The 13,818-nt window shown below is 34.2% G+C and overlaps 1 protein-coding gene across 1 annotated transcript; it reads left to right on the top strand.

Moving 5' to 3' along the window:
* The first annotated feature begins 245 nt into the window (after nucleotides 1-245).
* LOC141646444 (uncharacterized) lies at nucleotides 246-6,405 on the top strand. The gene is made up of 6 exons (XM_074454331.1): nucleotides 246-358; nucleotides 5,288-5,468; nucleotides 5,597-5,720; nucleotides 5,818-5,947; nucleotides 6,041-6,202; nucleotides 6,307-6,405. Exons 2-4 carry the CDS (start codon nucleotides 5,293-5,295, stop codon nucleotides 5,860-5,862), a joined length of 345 nt encoding a protein of 114 aa, XP_074310432.1. The 5' UTR covers nucleotides 246-358; nucleotides 5,288-5,292; the 3' UTR covers nucleotides 5,863-5,947; nucleotides 6,041-6,202; nucleotides 6,307-6,405.
* Nucleotides 6,406-13,818: the final 7,413 nt, after the last annotated feature.

Consider the following 13,818-nt stretch of genomic DNA (forward strand, 5'->3'; position numbering starts at 1 on the left):
GACCACTAGCCGTCGCCAATTTGGCGACTATACCTTTTTATCCAAAAATCCGTATGAAATCCACGGGCGACGCAATATTATCCAAATTGGCGATCAAATCGATCGCCAAATTTGGCGACCAAAACCCGTCGCCAATTTGGCGACCAAAAACGGTCGCCAACCCTCTGTTTATTTTTTTTTCGCCAATTTCTTCACCCCGTCTCCTTCATTCACTCTATCATCAACATAAAAAAAAAAAAAAAGCGCCCAGAAATCCGACGACCCGACGCCACCACCAACTACAACGACCACCGGACGCCACCACTCGCCGCCGCCATCCGCACACTACATCCCTACCGACCCTTTGTTTATAATAAAGGTTTGTTTTCGACTCAAATCGATTTAATTACTTCAATCCTTCATATTTTGTTTAAGTTGTGATGCTTATTTAGTATCTAGTTGTAATTTATACATTAGTGATGCTTATTATTGTATGTAGTTGTAATTTAATTAGCATTTTTGTTAATTAATTTGAGTTAGGGTTAGAAATTGGGGTTTTTGTTAAATTAGTAATGTGATTTGATTAGGGGATGTAATTGAAGGTAATCTTGATAATATTAGTATTATTGAAGGTAGTAGCTTAGTTTTAGTAATATTGAAGTAGTATTGTTGAAGGTAGTATAGTTTTATGAAGGTAGTATAATGTTAGGATTGTATAAATTTGCCTTTTAATTAACCAAATTAAGTTAGAATGATTTAATTAGCATTTTTGTTAATTAATTTGAGTTAGGGTTAGAAATTGGGGTTTTTGTTAAATTAGTAATGTGATTTGATTAGGGGATGTAATTAAAGGTAATCTTGATAATATTAGTATTATTGAAGGTAGTAGCTTAGTTTTAGTAATATTGAAGTAGTATTGTTGAAGGTAGTATAGTTTTATGAAGGTAGTATAATGTTAGGATTGTATAAATTTGCCTTTTAATTAACCAAATTAAGTTAGAATGATTTAATTAGCATTTTTGTTAATTAATTTGAGTTAGGGTTAGAAATTAGCATTTTTGACAACTTGTATAATTAACCAAATTAATTAAGTTAGAATGATTTAATTAGCATTTTTGTTAATTAATTAGCATTTTTCTTGATAGAATGAGCATGATGTATAAATTTGTTAAATTAGTAATGTCATTTGATTAGGGGATTGTATAAATTTGCCTTATAATTTTGACAACTTGTTTAATATATAATGACCTAGTACCCGTTCAAGAATTACTCATTAGGAGCAATTCTTGAATAGTCCCCATTTTGAGACTGTCTTTGTACGTTTCAAGTCACTTAGGTAGTAAACACATAGTTGTGATTTTATTAATGAGAAAAGAATTTGGTTGCAAATTTCTCCAATGTTCTCTGAATACATATGTGGAATATGTATCTTTTCCACATTGTGTATTTGGAGAACTAAGGGGAATTGCCGAATTTTTTTCTCATTAATAATTCACAAATGTGTGTTTGCTAGTGACTTGAAACGTACATTGATGGGTTTAGGTTGGAGTGATAAGGACCCAATTGAAATCTTAAAATTAGCATAAAATGGAGGATGAGATAACCATTGCTTTTTTTGTTGAAATTAAATATTATTATTTAAAATGGTTAGTTTGCTATATATTGCTTATAGATTAAAATGAAGAGATCGAACGTATTTGGATGTACGAAGAAAGAGTAGATAAGAAGAAACGTCCTATCGCTAGATTTGTAAAGGGAGTTCGTGGATTTATTTAATTTGCTAGATGTCAAGATTCATATGATTTGGAACAACATAAACTTAGGTGTCCTTGTACTAAATGTAAAAACTTAAAATATTTATTTGACATTGAAGTAGAAGAGCATCTTGTTACAAATGGTTTTTTCCAAACTACTACAATTGGATCTCCCATGGAGAAAAATATTATCCCGAAGAGCCTCAAATCCAACAAAATGAGAACCCATATAGAGAAATGGTACTTGATGCCTTTCGGTCTAATGATTTCATTAATGACGACCGTGTACCAATGATTGATGAAGAACAACCAAACCCAAGAGCAAAAGCCTTTTTTGACATGCTAAGTGCTTCTGAAAAAACCTTATATGAGGGGAGTAGAATGACATTGTTACAAGTTGCATCCAGGATAGTTTCTTTAAAATGTGAGTATAATATGCCATTTAAAGCCGTTGATAGTATTGCTACGTTGGTTGAGGATGTTATACCCGATAATAATGTTATGACCAGAAATTTCTATAATACCAAGAAAGTGGTCAAAGGTCTTCAACTTCCACATGAAAAGATTGATGCATGTCCTAAAGGATGTATGCTTTTTGGAAAGATGATGCTTTGCTTGACAAATGTAAGAAATGTCAAAGGGATAGATATGAGACAAGTGAAGGAAATATTGTTTTGAAGGGGAAGAAGGGTAATAAAAGGAGTGGAAAGAGAAAGAAACCAATATCAGAAAACACATTAATTTATTTTCCATTAGCTCCTAGACTTCAAAGAATGTATGCCACGAAAAATCTTGCCAACCAAATGAGATGGCACAAAGAAAATCCTCGTACACCAGGAAAGATGTGTCATCCGAGTGACGGGGAGGAGTGGAAGCGTTTTGATAGGTTATATCCCGATTTTGCCGAGGAACCTCGCAATGTGAGACTTGGCTTGTGTACGGATGGGTTTGACCCTTTTGGTCAGTTTGGTAGAAACTACTCGTGTTGGCCCGTAATGACCACGCCGTACAACTTACCTCCTTGGCTTTGTGCGAAAAGACAATTTATTTTCCTCTCTTTACTTATTCCGGTCCCGATAACCCAAAAAACCATCCGGATGTTTATTTACAACCGTTGGTGGAGGAACTGAAGTATTTGTGGGAAGTTGGTGTAGAAACATTTGATGTGTCGAAGAAGCAAAATTTCCAACTAAGAGCTTCATTGTTATGGACTATAAATGATTTTCCCGCATATGGTATGCTATCAGGATGGGCAACCGTTGGGCGAAAGGCATGTCCTTATTGCATGGATAGGAGTAAAGCATTTTATCTTCCTAATTCCAAAAAAATTAGTTGGTTTGATTGTCATAGATGTTTCTTACCGGATGGACATATTCATAGAGAGAACAAGAAATCTTTCTTAAAAGGTAAGGAGGTGCGTGACAATGCTCGGTTCGACTCAAGGGGATGAGATATGGGAGGTTGTACGTGATTTGCCAACAACTGTCGATGGGACTGAAGAAGAGTTTAAAGAGTTGAAAAAGAAAAAAATGGTTGGTTTAAAAGAAGTATTTTTGGGAGCTTCCCTCTTGGAAAACAATGTTGATCGGACACAATTTGGATGTGATGCACATAGAGAAGAACTTCTTTGAGTTACTTATTCATACGATTATGGATGTAAAAGGAAAGACACGTGATGATATTAATTCAAGAATAGAATTGAAGAAATTTTGTGATCGTCCTAAACTTCATATTCGTAAGGATGGGGCTAAACCAAAAGCCATATTTACTCTTGACAAAGCTCAAAGAAAGGTATTGTGCGATTGGATAGGAAACTTGAAGTTTCCTGATGGATATGCATCCGATTTGAGCCGTTGTGTTGATTTGAAGGAACTGAAGTTGAAAGGGTTGAAAAGTCATGATTGTCATGTTTTCATGGAGCGCTTATTACCCGTGGCTTTTAAAAATTTACTCCCTACTACGTTTGGAATGCGATTCTGAGAAATAAGTCAATTTTTTAGAGATTTATGTTCCTCCACGATATCAGTTGAGGACATGAGTCGTTTAGAAGAACAAATACCAGAAATTTTGTGTAAACTTGAGATGATATTTCCGCCTTCTTTTTTCAATTCGATGGAGCATCTACCTATCCATTTGCCATATGAAGCTAAAGTTGGTGGACCCGTCCAATATAGGTGGATGTATCCTTTCGAAAGGTTTCTTAATCATGTGAAGAAAAAAATTGGTAATAAAGCTCGTGTGGAAGGTTCTATATGCAATGCCTACCTAACGGAAGAGATTGCCAATTTTTGCTCTCTTTATTTTGAAAAACATATTGAGACCAAAGCAAAATACTTGAATATTGATGAAGCGGATGAACTAGACACAAGTATACCCAAGTGTTTCCAAATGCAGGATGAAATAGGGTGTTCATCAGCTGGGGGAACAAGATTTCTGGATGACAAGGAGTATAACCGTGCCCACCTTTATGTGCTATCTAATTGTGAGGTTTTGGAGCCATATGAAGCTCAATTTGTGACAGATTTCATTAAAGATCACCCTAATGTGAACAGAGAGGATGTTTGGCATAAGCATGAGGATCAATTTCCAGCCTGGTTTCGGAAGCATGTATGTAAGCTAAATATTCAAGATGATGTGATAAGAAGCTTGGCTTTGGGTCCTTCTCGAAAGGTTGTGACGTGGAATCGATATTCAATTAATGGGTTTAAGTTTCAAACATTTGACTATGGCAAAAGTAAGGCTAAATGCAACTACGGCGTTACTATTTCTTCTCTTGATGGCAATGATTATTATGGCATATTAGAGGATATCTTTGAGTTGTGCTACAATGGCCGGGATAGGAGTTATAAAACCGTCTTATTCAAGATTCAATGGAGGGATAATTCCGTAGGCTGGGAACGAGAGTCCATGATCGTTACAAACTCGTGGAAGTGAATCATACTCGAACCTACTCTCAATATGACCCATTTATACTTGCACAACAAGCTCATCAAGTTTATTTTGCATCTCTTCCGAGCACAAGTAATGATAGACAACAAAAGCAATGGTGGGCCGTTTTTAAAACAAAGGCACGATCAGAAGTTGATACATCTTTTTTCCAAGAAGAGGTTGTATCAGAAACAGTTTTGTCCCCAGTTGATCATGATAAAATTATTTATACAAATGAGATAGAAGCAGATGAGGAGTTAGAAGAGGAAGAAGAAGAGAATGATAAGGAGAGGGATGGGATAGAAGAGGGGGAAGAAGAAGAAGAGGAGGAAGAAGAAGAAGAAGAAGAAGAAGAAGAAGAAGAAGAAGAAGAAGAAGAAGAATAAGAAGAAGAAGAAGAAGAAGAAGAAGAAGAAGAAGATGAGGATGATGATGATGATGATGATGATGAGTAAGAGAAGGTATTGAAAGTATACATATCAAAATTTGGTAACACTTGTTTATTAGGTTTTATTTTTTCTTTTATACTTGTTTTTTTCTTTTATACTTGTTTATTAGGTTTTATTTTTTTGTATCTTATAATAATTATCCTGTAATATTTGCTAACACTTCTTATTCAATTGTAGTACACATGGCTCCTGGAGGAAATAGGCAGCGCGGAGGCTATAGTGAGGGAGGTAGTAGCTCCCGAGAGCAGGAGGAGGACGTTGACCGTTCTACTACGGAGGTGAGTGAGGAGGAGGAGGAGGAGGTTGGTGTACCCCGACATACTGACGGCAGGATGATCCTTGATCCGAATGGTCTTTGGTAATTTTGTATTCATTCTATTTTGTAATTTTTTTATTTAGTAATAAATGACTTTTTTTAGACATATGTTAATTATACATTATTTTTTTTTTCCTATATAATTATGTTTTTAACATGTTTGATTTCAGGTTTAGAAGTCAAACAGTTGTTCGTGGTGTGACTAATAGCACCCAAGAGAACATGACACACGGCGTTACTTGTTGGAGTAACGCTAGTGATGAAGATAAGGAGATGTGGTTCAACAACTTCCGGGTATCTATTTATAAAATATATATTATTAAATATAATTTATTTATTCTTTTTACCTTATTATTAATTTGTTACTCATCTATGTGTTTACTTTTTGTAGCGTGTGTTCTATTGGCCAACCAACCTTGAGCGCCTAGTTTGGTAAAGGTATAATGACATTGGCAAGAAGAGGCTAAGGGACAACATGTATAAGGTGTCTAGGAGGAAGAAGGCGCCATCTTTCATGAAAGGTATTTAGTTTCTTTTAATACTCGTAATTAGTTAAAATTCATTACATATTTTGAAAATATATTAATTAATAATTGTTATTTTATTGATTATAGGTTCGTCATATGAGGAATATACCAAGTACCGGAACAGTCCTGAGTTCAAGGAAGCATCGGCCCGGAACAAGATCAACAGGAAAAGGAGGAGATAAGGACGCGGAAGTTGAGCCTACTCATTATGGAGGGTCTCAATCTTTTCATGATCGTGTGGTGTTAGATGTAAGTTATTTGTCTTAGCTTTTAATTTAATAGTCTTCTAATTTAATTAGTCTCATTAATTATCATGTTTGAGTAACAATTTCCTTTTTTTTTTTTTCCGGAAGACCAAGAAGAATAAGGGCGAGGTACCCACGATTGTTGATCTCTTTGTTGACACTCACGCAAAGAAGACAAGCAAGGGCAAGTTGATCTTCGCGAAGGAAAAAGATCAACAGTTATATGTAAGTGTCAAAAAATAAAAATTTCTTAGCTTTTTAAAGTATATGTTTTATCAATTTTTAGATAAGTAACCTCTAACCATTAATGTTTTATTAATTTTTCAGGAACAATTCCTTGTCCGTAGGAAGAACAACCCGGAAATTGATGACAATGAGCTATGGTTTGATCTTGTTGAGGGGTTCCAAAGAGGAGATGTGTATGGAGCCGGGTCGGCAAAGGAGATTTTCTACCCTCCTACAAGAAGAAGAGGGTCAATTTACTCCCAACAACAACCTTATACCCCAAGTGTCGTGAGTGTGCTCCAAGCTCAATTAGCCGCCAGGGAGAGGCAGGATGCCGAGAGGGAGAGGCGGGATGCCGAGAGAGATGCTGAAATTAGGAGGATGAAGGAGGAAATGGAACGGATGAACTCCTTCTTCGCCAATTGCAACACTGGGTGGCGCCCGCAACCAAAGGATCCTAGAGATCCTGATTATGGAGGTGGTAGTGGAGCGGGAGCAAGTTTCCCTGTTATGTAGTAGAACTCGTAGTTATGTAGTAGAACTCGTAGTTATTCCCGGATAATGTTAGATGACCAAAACTCGTAGAACTCGTAGTTGTGTGTATGGAACTTGATTTTCTTTATCAAGTTTGGTTGTGTTGGCTTCCCATGTGTTCTCTGCTGGTTGTGTTGGTTTATTTGCAGGTTTTACGTATTTGGCTAGGTCAAAAACGATTTTTAGGCAATAAAACATGTAAATTTGGCGACGGACACTGGGCATTTGGCGACGGAATTCCGTCGCTAACCTTCTGACCATAATTTAATTTCAGGGACATTGGCGACGGAAAACAGTGCAAATGGCGACCAAATTCAGTCGCCAAAATGGCGACCAAATTCTGTCGCCAAAATGGCGACCAAATTCCGTCGCCTTTTATGAGAATCTGGAGATGACGTGGACTTTTTAAAAGCGACTAATGACAGTCGCTAAAAAGGCGACTAATGGTAGTCGCCAATTTTGGCGACGAATTTCGGTCGCCCGCTTTAAAAAAATATCGTCGCCAAAATTGGCGACGAAGACCAGTCGCCAAAAGCGACTAAACCTAGCTACGAAGTGCGGGCGACGGGCCTTAGTCGCTTTATTCTAAATGGCGACTATTCTCAGTCGCCTTATATGGTCGCCAATTACCTTATTTGTTGTAGTTTGAGGTATTTTCCTTATCGTGACTTCCTGCCTTCATTTTTTCACGAGTATGTAGAAGCATGGTTTAATCCTTACGGAGACAGTCATTGTGGTTTTCGAGTTATCTCACATGCTGTTCGGGGTGACCAATCTCATTTCACGATGGCTAGAACAGATTTACTTAGGGAAATTCGTAGTCCCGATTACCGTGATCATAACTATGGCCCAGCGAGATTTGATGCGGAGGTAGCTAGAATTACATTTATGGATCAGATACCGTGTGGCTCGGGTCATTGGATGGACGGTTTCGATCTATATGGTTATGCTACGATGTACAATTGGGTGATATGTTGTATTTCTGCATTTGACGATCGAGAAAGTCAGCGACATTGGAATGGTAGTTTTACTTATTTGCCTTTACGAGCCCCCCCCCCCCCCTCTCCCGGAGTACGTACCCCATATGGTGTCTTATGGGTATTACATGCGGGAAACCACTATTTGCGGCTCCGGGTACGCCCCTTGTCACCTATGCCTCCATTAGCTCCTTGTTGGGTACATGATGCAAGCGTAGCTCATTATAATGGCCTGTATCGACATCAGTTTCGTGTATGGCGCGATTTCGCGAGTTCATCTTAGCTTTTATTTGTCCGATTATTGTATCTTTTATATTATATATCCGAATATTGTACCTTATATTTTATTTTATTTATCCGATTATTGTAGTTTATTATCTTCTGCATCCGATTAAATGATTTAAAACGTAATTTAATTAAAACAATCCTTAAAACACAATTTGACATATTTTAATTAAAACATTCCTTAAAACGCGTTTTGACATAATTAAAACATAAATCAATAAAAACATAATTAAAACATACCATACCCTAAATACCAAACCCTAAATAGCTAACCCTAAACCCTAAACCCCAAACCCCAAACCCCAAACCCCAAACCCCAAACCCCAAACCCCAAACCCTAAACCCCAAACCCCAAATCCCAAACCCTAAACCCTAAAACCCAAACCCCAAACCCCAAACCCTAAACCCTAAACCCCAAACCCCGAACTTAATTATCTTCCGATGATGAAGATGACGATTCCTTATCTTCTTCATGATCTTGAATCTCAATTTCTTCAGGTTGGGTAGACATATATTGAGCCAACAAATCATTCAAGTAGAGATAAAGAATTCCTTGCCCTAAGACTCTACCAAAGACATAAGTCCGATAGTCTTGGGTAATCGATCACGGTGAGAATGCGCTCAAAATATGTAAAGATATCACTTTTCAACCTACGAAACTCCCACATCTTCTCGTTTAGTACTTCATCAGAAACAACCTCATCTCTAACTGCTGGAGTTAGAACATGATTCAGGTTTCCTTGTAAAATTATACATAGGGTCCCAATTGGAGGTTCTTCAAGCATGTGCCATACAGTGTCACTGGGAACCACTGATTCAAGACGCTCAATTAGAATTGGTAAATTTTGAACAATTAAATCGATTCTTATTTGATAAACTCTGATTTTTTGAGCATTTGTGAGAACCATTTTAGGATTGGATGTTGTGAGTGAATAATTAGTATTATAGTGAGTGAAGATGATTTGGATGTTGTGATTGAAATTGACATAGAATGGCCTATTTATAACCTATTAATTGTAACGGTTATTTTTGAATTACAACGGTTATTTTGAATTATAACGGCTATTTTGAATTGTAACGGTTATTTTTGAATTACAACGGTTATTTTGAATTATAACGGCTATTTTGAATTATAACGGTAAAATTTGAATTATAACGGTAAAATTTGAATTATAACGGCTGTTTTTGAATTGTAACGGTTATTTTTGAATTATAACGGCTATTTTTGAATTATAACGGCTATTTTTGAATTATAACGGTAACATTTGAATTATAACGGTCACATTTTTCCCTATATAAACATCTACATAATGTTGTAATTTTGCACTCATCTTCAACCTTTTCTATTTTCCAATCATCTTCATCATCTTCCATTTTCTTCTTCAAATGTTTACTTATGTCAACATCATCCTCAAAGAATTTACAAATATAAGTCTATGTAAATTAAAAAATAAATATAAAAACAAAATATCCCCAAAAGAAGTTTATTAGTAATAATTAATTTATATTTTACATCGACAAAACGAGACGGAAAAAATATATATTTACAACGACTTCGCCACGAACGACAATTATTATTAATAATAATTTATTACTTTATAACGATAACAAAACAAGACGGAAAAAAATATATTTTGTAAAAAAAAAAAAAAAAGTATCGACAATTTCTAAAACAAAAAAAAAAAAAAAAAAAAAAAAAACGTGGCGGGCGGACGAAGGATTTCTTCGTCCATCACCAAGCCCAGACGAAAGAAAATTTCGTCCAAAGCCCATAACAGACGAGAGAATCCTTCGTCTGGGCCTGGTGTTGGACGAAGAACTCTCTCGTCCAAGCCCAGATTTCACGATTCTTTTTTTTTTTTTTTTTTTTTTTTTTTTTTTCGATTACGATAATTGCGTTTGATTTTCGCTAAACACGACTAAATCCGATTGAAATCGTAGCACCTATCCTAATTCCGTCACTAATTTGGCATCTATCCTAATTCCGTCACAAAATTACAACCTTAACAAAATACTACAAAAAAAATTTTAATAGTAATCACATACCTTGTTGAATGTTTGAATTCGTGACGGAAATTATGCGGTCGATACGTTTTTTTGTTGAAATTTGAGTCGGGTTTTTTTTGTTTTCAAAATTTCGAATTTTAAAGGTTGTTATTGAATAAAAAGGAAAATATAAGGGGGAGTGTGAGGGAGGGGCAAATTTGGAAGTTCATTAAAATTGTCGACGATATTTAGTAATTTGTCGACGACCTTTAGCAGCCAGGTTGTTTATATAGGACGTTTTTGATATTTGAGAAGAGAATTATATACAACTAAATCTATGATCTACCATTGTTGGATTGATAAATGAACAAATTATGAAATTGGCGATAAAACAAACCTGTTCTTGATTAAGACTGAGAATATCATCTCTCCCATTTCTTCCTTCTCAAATTTAACAAACTATTACTCTGTGTTTTTGCTTGAAATTGGGGGATTTTGAAAATGAGGAGACTGATTTAAGCTTAATAATGAGATTACATTCCGTAATTTCGATTGCACTACTAACTAGGCTGATTTAAGTTAATTTGGTACAATTTTTATGGACATTATATGAGAGACAACTCTTTGATATTAATTTAATCAATATGAATTGATGACGAAAAATTATCTATATATACTAATTAAACATAACTTAACTTAACTAACATAAGTGTATACTTTAAATTAATTTGGTACAATTTTTATGGACATGATACTAGAGACAACTCTTTGATACTTCCTCCATACCACACCAATGGTAACATTGACTTTTCACACTTGTCGAGACACGTTTTACAACGTAAATATCTTTTGTTACACATTATTAAAAATTATAAAAATTTGATATTCTTATAGCATTCATAACGATAAATCAAACAAGATCTCACATGAGTATATTTTGTCTTATAGATTAAGAATAATATCGAAGATTCCCTACGACCATAAATGGTGGCAAAACGGTCAATGTTACCATTGGTCTGGTATGTAAGGAGTATTAATTTAATCAATATGATAACAAACAATTATCAGTAGATACTAATTAAACATAGCTTAACATGAGTAACACAAGGGTATAATTTAAGTTAATTAACTAAATTAACTTAAACTTATGTGTGGATTGGTGATATGTGTGGATTGGCGATTTTAACAACATTGTTACTTTAACTCCTCCGACTACTCCTATTGTTACTTTCACTACTCTTGCACCTAATACAGTTAAAAAACAACATATAGACATCACAATGATATATATTACTCCCTCATGCCGTACCAATGGTAACATATACTCACTTTTCTCCTCACAAAAAGTGGGTTCATGTTACCATTGGTGTGGTATGGAGGGAGTATATAATACTAGTTTTGGTGTCTGATCACGCCGAAGTTACCTCTGTTTACCATTTAAATTGCATTAGTCTTGCTTAACTCATACTTTCACCAATGACACACACCTATTAATAGTATTATGTTCACTACGCCTCCGGGTGCTATTGTTTCTTTGACTACTCCTTTTGTTTCTACGATTAAATTCATTATTTTCTTTAATTTTATCAAAGTTAAATATTTAAATAAATAAAATATTTCCCAACTGTTAATATTTTTACTTTCACTACATATATATTTGTTGTTACAATTGTTACGAACTTACGATTCTCAATTTGATCCTACGATACGATCCTACCGCTTCAACTTTGATCAAAAGTAGAATCCTGATCCTGACAAACCTTAAACTGAGCTAAAGTGAATTTAATTAAATTAAACTAAAGTTACTATCACTAAACTAAAGTGAACCTAACTCGATAGAAAATGATCTTGATTAACTTTATTTAAACATTAATCAAATGAAATTAGTTAAAGTTGATTGAGTTAAAGTATTTTGAACTAATTTGTTTTAGAACAATGTTTCTCCTCCACGGCGGACAGTTATTTACCTATTTTATTTTGGGTATCTTAGTCAATTATTTACCTTTTTATTTTAGAAATATTTTTGATAAATAACTTAATCCTTCACACTCAAATGGGAAAACTTGCCATTCAATAATTGGTCACCTCTTCATTCACAAATTGAGAGTGTACGAATTTGTGTAGCTGTCAACTGTCATTGATGTGCACACTTCAATGTCAGCCACTCTCTATTATCATCTGAGTGTACGAATTTGTGTATCACCAGGGCCCAGGCCTACATGCTTGTTGAATGTTTGACTGGTTCAAAGACGAGTATTATTAACTTAACTTATTTTTATTGAATTTAACTTATTTTTGCTTAACTTAATGAATGTCTATAATTAAAAATTTAAAATGCTCTAAAATATCTTTTAGGGATCTGTGCTTAAATTTGAGCATATGGCATTTAGGTTCTGTTCTTTTGAACTGAAACGAATCTGATCTAAAACAAACTGAATTTATAGGATCTGAACTAAACTGAACTGAACTTATAGGACCTGAACTGAACTGAACTTATTGGATCTGAACTGAACTTATAGGATCTGATCTGAACTGAACTGATAGAATCCGATTTTAAATTAACTTAAATTAATTTAGGATCTGAACTGAACTTATAGGATCTGAATTGAACTGAACTGAACTTATAGGATCTTAACTGAACTGAACTTATTGGATCTGAACTGAACTTATAGGATCTGAACTGAACTGAATTTATAGGATCCGAACTGAACTGATAGAATCCGATTTTAAATTAACTTAACTTAATTGTTATTGTTATTGTTATTGTTTTGGTTATTGGTTATTGGTTATTGGTTATTGTTATTGTTATTGTTATTGTTATTGTTATTGTTATTGTTATTTGTTATTTGTTAATTGTTAATTGTTAATTGTTAATGTTATTGTTATTGTTATTGTTGTTATTTTTATTATTATTTTTTTTTATAAACCACAACTTTTGATTATTATTATTATTATTATAAAACGCAAACTTTTAGTGAGATTAAACAAAAATTTTACATGAAATTAGTGGGTAGCCAAGAGAAAACACTGATAAGAAAATATAGTTTAAAACATAAGGTAAAATAATAACATTTTTCCACTTTATATACATTGGTTTGTTCATACATTATAGCACGGTTACATTCGATAAAAAATAATGAGAAGAGTGATAATTTGTTTTGAAAATAACTAGTTTTAAACCCGTGAAATTCACGGGTCTGTTTTAAAATTTTAAATAAAATACTAAATTATAATGGAGATAAAATAATAATAATATAATAGTGTGCTCATTAACATGATTAAGACTGATGGATGAATATTACTAAGTCATTATTAAGGATAACGACGGAAAATATTCAACTATATATTAAGAGTTAAGTTTGGTTTTCAATTGATGTCACACTTTACCTTCAACTTTTATACCTATATATACTCACAAAATAATAAAAGTTTAAATTGAAACGGAGGGAGTAAAAGTTTACCCTATATACTTGACTTTGACATGAATCTCGAACATAAACACTTGCAAAAAACGTTCTCTCGCTAAATCATTGAGAGACTACTCTTTTGTATCATTTTATGCGATTTTCGTGATCATTTTAGTTAAATTTCAATGTGGTCAAACCGACACTTA

The sequence above is a fragment of the Silene latifolia genome, chromosome 3 (genome assembly GCF_048544455.1).
Source record: "Silene latifolia isolate original U9 population chromosome 3, ASM4854445v1, whole genome shotgun sequence".
Classification (NCBI taxonomy): domain Eukaryota; kingdom Viridiplantae; phylum Streptophyta; class Magnoliopsida; order Caryophyllales; family Caryophyllaceae; genus Silene; species Silene latifolia.